The 9,241-nt window shown below is 40.3% G+C and overlaps 1 protein-coding gene across 2 annotated transcripts in view; it reads left to right on the top strand.

The window, feature by feature from the left end:
• The window catches only part of Pcca (propionyl-CoA carboxylase subunit alpha), a 329,396-nt gene that overhangs the window by 142,905 nt on the left and 177,250 nt on the right, over positions 1-9,241 (top strand). For both annotated transcript variants that reach the window (XM_021182607.2, XM_029468862.1), the window contains 3 exons: positions 2,310-2,453; positions 3,541-3,615; positions 7,524-7,592. In XM_021182607.2, coding sequence (XP_021038266.1) covers positions 2,310-2,453; positions 3,541-3,615; positions 7,524-7,592 — 288 coding nt within the window. The remainder of the gene's footprint in view (positions 1-2,309; positions 2,454-3,540; positions 3,616-7,523; positions 7,593-9,241) is intronic.

The raw sequence follows: 9,241 nt of genomic DNA on the forward strand, positions 1-9,241 counted from the left end.
CAACATTCTTACTGAATTTCAAGCCCATGGTCTTGCTCAAGGACGTTCTAGGACTGTTGGAACACTGGTGGAAGGCTTTAGCTATGTCAGAATTCGATCTTAAAAGGCACTTATAATAGGATGATACTGAAAGAGAGCACGTGGATCCATACACTAGACTAACGCGGGAATGGAGAATTAAGAGAGTGCCAGATTCCAGGATGAGAGCTTCCTTAAAACTCTTTTTTTGCCTCATGAGCAGCTTTTAGGCATCCCTGCCTGACAGGCTGACTCGACCGGAGTACCGTGGCACCGGGGTCCCAGGCCTGTACCACCACACTCAGCTCTCTCTTTAGTCTCTCTTAATCCCATGGCCTTTTAGTCATTTGTAATCTTGACCTTTTAAAAAAAGCATAGGTGGTTTAAAAAAATAGCACATCTTCATTCAGAGTTCATTGACTTCTTATAGATGCACCCTTGCCCTTCTGGACGGTGGCTCCAGCAGTGGGGAGCTTCTATGAGCACCATGCAAATGCCATGAGTTTCTGTACCCCACAATTGCTAATATGGGTTGTGGTGATGAAGTGTGCCCAGTGTTTTCACGCTGCGTACTCACTGTATTTCCTTTTATTGTCAGTGAAGTAGCTCAAGGGAGATGCCCTAAAATTCTCTAAATAATTCATTTTCGCTGTGTTCTTATAGTTTCAACACTCACTAACTTGACCATGCTTCCTAGCTTCTGTTCAGTTCTATTCTCTCTGTATTTTACTTTTTATGTAATACTTTTGGAGTACTGGTTATTCAAAGTGGAAATTGAGTCTTTCACTTAATTAAAGCTCATTTTGAAAAGGTTGTGTAAACTGTGCTTTGTCACATAGTAGGTTTACATCTTATAGTTAAGAACAGTCAAGGGTGCTGAGATGGTCTGTTCACATGGAATTGGTGTTGAGCATTAACAGAGGGCATGGAATTGGTGTTGAGCATTAACAGAGGGCTTTGCATTTGTTTCTTATAGAATATTGTTTCTAACACATCACAATTTGATTTAAAATATATATGCATTAAACTGTCTAATAAGTTCTTTATTTAGTGTCACATTTATTTTACAAAGGGTAGATGCTTATTTTAGCAATGATTTGTCATTAAAATTATGTCAAAATGTCTTAAAATGTTGTTGAAACTGTAAACAAACTCATAACACACACAGAGCTAATTATGGATGCCATCTGTTTATTTTTACCAAGCTTTCTTTTTTTTTAAAGACCATGGCATTGTCTAGTTATGATAAGCTTCAAGATTATTGTAATGACTAAGCCCTGTCCTTCAATTAGTGCAGCTGAAGCTAGAAGATGATTCATTTGTTCAGTGACCTTTTCCTGTGTCCATGTATGAAATGTGACATGTCACAATAATGAAATTATCGTGACATACACCTAGAACTTAATTTTTAAAAGGAAAAATAATGGTATGAAAGTACTAGGTATGGCCAAAGATTTAAAAAAAAAATTTAGAACTTACTTGAGATTTTAGATAAAAGATTACATGTTCTTTTCAAGTGCTGTAAATGTCCTTATTTGAACCCAAGTCTAAGGATTTCTACACAAACAGTCAACCAAATTATAATGATGTCTATCTGTTCATGTGGCTGTGTGTGAGTGTTGTGTTTTTGCACATATGTATCCCATGTGTTGGTGTGGAAGGCCAGGTACTCCCCTGGCACCATCAGCTGAGGTAGTTATCAGCAGTCTGCTGAGAAAGCAGAGTGCTCCCCATCACCCTGGTCTGCTATTGTGCATGCTAAGCACTGCCCAGGTCTGTCTGGAGGGAAGGCAACCTGAAGGCTCCATCTGCTGCTTCCTGCCATGCTGCACTGATGCAAGATTACGCTAATCTTGCTTCTTGTCAGGACAGGTTAGTGAAAGCATGCAAGTGGGCACGATTCAGACTGGATGAGGGCTTGAGAACACCAGCGGTCTCCCCACAGATGCTGAAGCAAGTGTAGCAGAAGGAGCATTATTTATCAGCCACACTGAGAACGGCAGCAAAAGAAACGTAAAGCTAAACCATTCAATGTGGGACCACAAATTAATGAAAATTGGGAAAAGTAATGGAGAAGCTTACACATGCGTTCAGGGTGGTTCTGACCTTCATCTGTATGGAGCTGTATTTATTCTTTCTTTTTATGTATTTCACTGAAGATTTTTAGTCAGGTATTACTAAAGGTTAAGCAGAATTATTTCACTTGACTCTGAACCTTTGTGAATTCCCTTGTTGATGTCCATTTATTTGCCTTTTTCTTCACCTATTAACTGGCAATCTTGGCTTTACAGGTCGAACATCCTGTCACAGAGTGCATTACTGGCCTGGACTTAGTCCAAGAAATGATCCTTGTTGCTAAGGGTTACCCACTCAGGCACAAGCAAGAGGATATTCCCATCAGTGGCTGGGCAGTTGAATGTCGGGTTTATGCTGAGGTAAAATGCATTCTGATGGTAGATGGGGGTGGGGTGAGGTGGGGTGGGGTGGGGTGGGGTTATGCCCAAGTTGGAACAGCCAGTGTGGCTAACAGATACTAGATAGAGTAAGATTTTGATAGCCCGTGGTCAGTGCAGAAAAACATTAGGTAACTTGCAACAATTAAAAACAGAGTGGAGTTGAAGTAATTGTTGTGTTTTTCTGGGTGGAGAAGTCAGTAGCAGTGTGCTGGGACCCAGCAGGGCCTCAGCTGGGCATCCTTGACTTTGTCCTTCATAATTTCACAGGCGGGCTCTACACTGTAAGGCTTTTGGTAAAGCTTCCACTCTTGGTTTATAATTTTAATTACAGGTTTTGCCAAAACCTGAGAGTTCATACCAATCACTTAGCTTCTGAAGCTGCTTTGTTTCCGGGTGATAGAACAGAAATGCAACATAAACATTTGTGCAATCCTTTAGGTGCAAGATACTATCAATATAAAGCACTGAGTCAGTGTATCTCTAAGTGGGCTGTGAGTTGTTTTGAAATCTGTAGATAACTCAGACTCACACATTATCCAGTGTTACTGCTCATGATCATAAATGAAGTGGCACTCACATGGCCCAGCTCTGCTCTCATATGTTTACAAGCAGAACATGTACATGTATAGAAGTGTGTATGGCTTTCTGAGTCTCTGCTGGAAGACTTTTCCCAGCTTTACCATATGTGAGCTGTTTGGAGAAGTAAAAAAAACCAAATCTCTTTGCTGTATTGCATTTGTTGTTCTGAACTTGAGCTATGTTTGATAGAGAGTCTAGGTCATTTTATTTTTTGCCCAAGGCATTGTAAGAAATTTTAGAAAAAGTTGGAATTCTACCAACTTCAATAAAGGACTATGGAGGTCAAGCTAAACTCTGCTTGTGGTTCTGTGTGCTTTTTAAATATACTTAGAACTTGTCTAGAGGATGAGACGACCGTACTCTGGAATCTGTGATTTGGTAAATACCGTATGTTAAAATAGACCTATAAATACTTCTCATTGTTGTTAACCTTCCTTGTGCTGGTTTATGTTTCAAAGCCTGTATTTCCCTTCCTTTGAACCTCCAGGACCCCTACAAGTCTTTTGGTTTACCGTCTATTGGGAGGCTGTCCCAGTACCAAGAGCCGATACATCTACCTGGTGTAAGTCATTAACTGTGATCCTAACTGAGGGGCTCAGCCCTTGATTTATGCCACACTTTTATGTTAGAGAATGTGAACACTAAAAGATGTAAATTGAGGGACAAGGGAAATTCATGGGGAGTCATTTCTTGTGTTAAATAAAAATATTTTTTTGTACTTTATGGTATTTAGAAACATCAGAATCCACTCAACGGTAAATTCACACACATCTAATCATATAAATGATAGTTTATACTGTGAAAGATCATAGAATCCTAAGAATGGGAAATGACTTTCTGTGTTAAAAATGTAATCTTTTCTTAAAAAAAGACAAAAAACAAAAAAACAAAAAACAAACTAATCCAGCCCCGTGTTAGTCAGATGTCAAGAAATTCTAACACAAAATAAACTCACTAGGAGACTTTTATTAAAGAGTACAAAGTGCCTCATTTTGTGTGGTGTCACCAACTTTGAGGGAACAGTGACTAGCATTCATTTTATTCCATAGTTCATCTGTTCTTTTCCTTTTTAAGCAATTCAATTGCTTCAGAAGAACAAGGGTGGCACCTTCTCTCTTACTCAAGGTATTGAGTGCACGTATAGATGACATTATGTTAGCCATGCGTGAAAAGGCTGTACCATCTGTGAATAGGATTATTCAGTTTGATGGCTGCTAAGAGGATGGTGAAAGATTACAGGAAGAATTCTGAATTTGAAGATGTTATTGGATATATGATTTATTTCACTTTTAAGCTGATTTTTGCCCATGTGCTTTCTAAAGGGACTTGACCCTTTCTAGGCCTGGAGACTCCATGCTGTGTTCAAAGCCTGGAGGCAGAAAAAATTTGTAAAGACTGAGCAGGCATTCTGTGATGCTAAATAGCACATGAGAGCAAGTGTCATAGGGACATATCTAAACACTTTTTTAATCAAACAAACAAAAAAAGTCTTAAATAAGAAGCTGTAATGATTACTCTAGTTGCTAGAAGTTTCCACCATGTTGTAATAGCTCACAGGATGTCAAACATTTTGCCCTCTCAAGTTTTTGCAATTTGCAATTTTCAAACGTGAGACCTGTTGAAAGCCCAAGTGATAATGGACAAACTCTACCCCCTACAGTCTTTGTCCCACCAAATCTTTCTTCAATTAATGCTGCAGCAGGAGTTTTATGTAATAACATTTGCAGTTGTGATCTATCCATAGAAAGAAAAAACAATTAAAATGCCTTAAATGTTCTGCTTACTGCTGTTATTTGCGTGTGTGAATGTTGCATGTCAGCTAAATGGACCAAGGAATAGATAAAGGGATTGGGGGCAGGAGAGTGTGCACTAAGCTTTGTCTATCATTATTGCTGGGAGCAATCAAATTGATGTCAGCAGGACAGTAGACGCGTTGACAGCTGTAATTATGTATCTCCATGGTGATCACTTTTGGCCTGTCATGGAGGCCCACAAGTCCCCTCCCTTCGACACATTTAATCATATTGGGCTGTCACTTGTCAGGTAGACACGGCGGGCTGGGAGCTGTGCCGAGGGGAGAGGTGAATTGATAATGAAGGCTGGGAGCTGCCTCATAGTTTCCAGGGTCCACTTTTTGGCTGACAAAGGCAATTTTAATTGTCCTGGAGGTATGTGGAGGCTGACTTGAGAACCTCACACTTGGGATGCATGCGTGTTTTCAGTGTGGTCCTCCCTCACTATATTCAAGCTAGATGTGTCATTTTCACAGGGAAGCCAGCTTTGGATCTTGGGTTTTTTGGTCACAAGAAAGAGCAAATATTTCAGAGTTAACTTTTGATTCACACCTTTCACTCACATCATTAAGGCTGAAACATGCTTGTAGGGCAGAGATGAGGCTGTTCCTTGTAGTCTTTGATCTTCCAAGTTTGTGAATTTATTTTCAGATCACACTGGTGTGTTATGCTTAGAGCTCCATTTGCCTTCATTCTTGAAATGGCCAGTGGCGTTATGTAGGCTTTGTATGCATGGAGGAATGGGCAATTGAATTTGTTTTTTAATTGATTGTTACTAGTAAGATATATAGTTGGCTATTACTTGGAAAAATGTATGTAAACTGTGAGTTAAAAGTTGTTGTTTTTTTCTTTATACAGTTTCTTTGGGAATGTTGATCTGCCTATGTGTGCTCATTGTATATGATATGTTTTGATTTGACCCCATGTGTTCAAGGTGACACATTTTTGTCATTAATTTAACAAACAAAAAAGACAGTCATACCTAGCAACTGCTCATAGTTTACTTAGCATTTAGGATAGTATTATTTAAGACGATGAGAGCTGTCTTATGAACTGTGGGTTGGATATCAGCTATGCTGAAAGCCAGGGCTTCAGATCTGCCGCAATCCTAGCGATAAACAGGCTCTGGCAATGCGCTGTGGGTATAAAGCTGACTCTGTGGTCAGAGTAGTTCTAGCTTATTGGCACCAGAACTGAGAAGACAGTGTCTTTTTTTTCTTAACCAAGTAATCAGCAGCCAAGTTACCAGCAGCCATTTATATGTGAGAGAAGATACAGTGTCACTTTTCTGTGTTCATGGCTGCCTGCAAATTCCTTTCCTTTTTTTAAGGTTTTATTTTATTTTTTTTATGAACACCAATTTTTATAGAATATATGCCCAGAAGACTGTTTTCAGTAAAGAAAGGTCGCTCACATCTTTTACAAATGTGGAGTGGCTTTCACTTTAAGACCTTCATGTAGGAACTCGGGGTACATGGGCCCAAGTTGTTGCTTGTGCTGCACATACAGAAATAGATGCTCCCCGGGCTTATGCAAGCTTCCCCTTAAAACCATAGGAAGGGGAGAACGGTGTGGTTTTCACTTATCTTCTGATGTCATGTAATAAAGCCATCACCCATTCTCACGTGGATATTCTAGACAAGAGGTTTTACATGTGGTCCCTTGGCAGTAGCCTAAATTAAAATATTAAAGGCCTCCCAGCGGCTGTGCTGACCTTTTCTGTCTTGCCACAAACAGACTGCTGCTTATCGGGAAGCCTCCATCACAAAGGTGTCAGTACCCTGAGCTTCCTTCCCCTCTTCTATCCCACCCCTGAGATGCTGGGCATCGTCTTGCTGCTCTAGAACCTTCGATTAAATTCCTCCATCCTCAAGCCCAAAGATAAGCCCGCCAGTCTTAAATATTTTGACTAGCTTCTAAATACTTCAGATTCCAAAACGTAGTCACAATAATTTAATAAGTGCTCTGTCCTTGGCAGATGCTCATTCGAAGTTTTACATGGCTAACCTCTGTGCTGTACTTTGGGTATCAAGCTGGGAGAGGAAAACAAGAATCAGTGATGCACTAACTAACTCATCGGCAGGTTAACAGCAACCAGCGGCTTCAAAAGGATGTTTTGAACCTGTGCCGGTTCTGCCCAAGATGAAAAATAGTGCAGTATCCGAACTCTTAATTGGAGCTTGCATCCTCACAGGGCAGAGCTGTGGGGAAAGCTGTGTAAACACGAAGGCCTCTCGGGGCTAACAGTAACAGAAAACAGAGCTCACAGCTGAGGGGCTGGGGAAAATGGCAAAGTGTTGCAGACACAAAAGCCTGTCCAGTTTGTGTGGCTCAGAGTCCATGTGAGGAGGAGGTTTGGGCAGGGCCAACCCAGGGCTCTGAAGGGGCAGGGGCAGGCTGCAGCCAGTTGCAGGTGTGCCCTAGGGTAGGGATGTATGAAGCCTTCCTCTACCCAGTTTCTTTTTTTGAGTGAAAGAGCAAAAATTATAAGCTGTACTGCATATTAGAGATCAAAGATCAGCCTCGCATTATGTTTCTGGGTTTTCTGTTTTCCAGAGGCAAGGGTGTTGAGACTGAAACTTTACTATCCATTTTCTCCATGGAAAAACAGCTTGTGGTTAAATAAAACAAATCTTCCCAATATGAAGTTATGCACCTTTTCTTTACTTCTTCCCAGGTCCGAGTTGACAGTGGCATCCAACCAGGAAGTGACATCAGCATCTATTATGACCCTATGATTTCAAAGGTTAGTTCCATTTGTAGAACAGTACACTATTAATGAATTAAAAATTGAGCCTCCCTCCCTCCCTCCCTCCCTTTCTCCCTTTCTCCCTCCTTCTCTTCCTCCCTCTTTCCCTCCCTTCCTTCCCTCCCTTCCTCCTTCCCTCCCTCCCTCCCTCCCTCCCTCCCTGACTTCCTTCCTTCCTTCCTGACTTCCTGACTTTCTGACTTCCTTCCTTTAATTCACTACATCCTGATCACAGCCCTTTTCTTAACAATGTACTCTAATTAAACAAACCAGCGAGCACTACGTGTGTCAGGTGCTGTGGAGAAACTGGTCCTGTATTGGTTAAGAGTACTTTTGCTCTTCGAAGGTTTTCCAATCTACAACTTGAGTGGATTTGACTTTTGTTTACACTATGGCTGGAGCCTAGAGCTGGGTGCATCTCAGGCAGGCACCGTACCACTGAGCCACCACTCAACCCAGCTAACTTTTATAGAAAAGTACAATAGGATTTGGCCCATGTGTCTTTTTAAACTTTAACTTTGCAGATTAAAGTTGAAAATAAGGAGTCTCTAAAATATTAAGATCTCATGAATAGTAAAATGTTGCAATAGAGAAACTGCAGGTCTTACTTGAAAATGCCTTGTCTTTGCAATAGTAGCTTTGTCTCAAAGGCTGATTAACTTCAAGTTTTCTTTTAGTTTTGTGCTGGAGATGAAACAGGAATCCTGCGAGTTTGTGCAAGGTTCTGCTGTGGCCCACGTTTCCAGTGCCCCGAGTGCTCTCTTATGTAGCTATAGCTGCTGAAACAAGCCATTTTAATCTTTGTTGTTTTTTTTCACTACGTTTTTAACCATTAATACTTTTGAAATAAACCTTATATGTTTTGCTTATTACAGAAACACAATATAAAAGTAGAAATACATAAAATATTACAAATTGATTTTTAAATGAACTGCTTCTTTTTTAGATGAATGTATGTTTGTCTAGAAAAATGGCCTATAAATTTTCTAGCTGGCTCATATGTGTAAAGTTTATTTAATTTTTTTCTTTTTTGAGATGCTGTCTCACTATGTAGTTGGTAGACCTGGAACTTGCTTTGTAGTCCAGGCTGGTCTCAGATTCACAGATATCTGTCTGCTTCTACCTCCCAAGTGCTAGCTTTAAAGGTGTGTGTCACCATGTGACAAACTGGTTTTATATTGAAGAACTTGTAAATTTACTAGAATTACAACCTACTACTTAATAATATGCATCAGAAAAACCTTTAATGTATAGTGTCAACGTCTTACTTTTGAATTCATAGAGACTACATATAAAAGGACACTACAGACAAAGTCTTATTTGTTTTTAACCAGCACCTTTAGTTTTTGTGTTACGTTCTGGTTGACCCAGTAATTTTTAAGGACAGTCTAACTTTTTCTTTCACTTTCTTACTGGCTCTTTTGCAACTTACAAAAGTTTTAGCTGTTTAGGAAATCAAACTTGGAAGCAGAGAAAACCAGGGAAATTAGCAACTTTGTCCCTAGACCCCACACTGTGCCATATGCTGACATGCTGTACCATATATGGGTTTTCTGTGCTACGTGCTAGAGTACTGTTACATGTTGGTGTGCTGTGTCATGTGCTGGTGTGCTGTGCCATGTGCTGGTGTGCTGTGTCATGTGCTG

This window comes from Mus caroli, chromosome 14 (assembly GCF_900094665.2).
Source record: "Mus caroli chromosome 14, CAROLI_EIJ_v1.1, whole genome shotgun sequence".
NCBI classification, from domain to species: domain Eukaryota; kingdom Metazoa; phylum Chordata; class Mammalia; order Rodentia; family Muridae; genus Mus; species Mus caroli.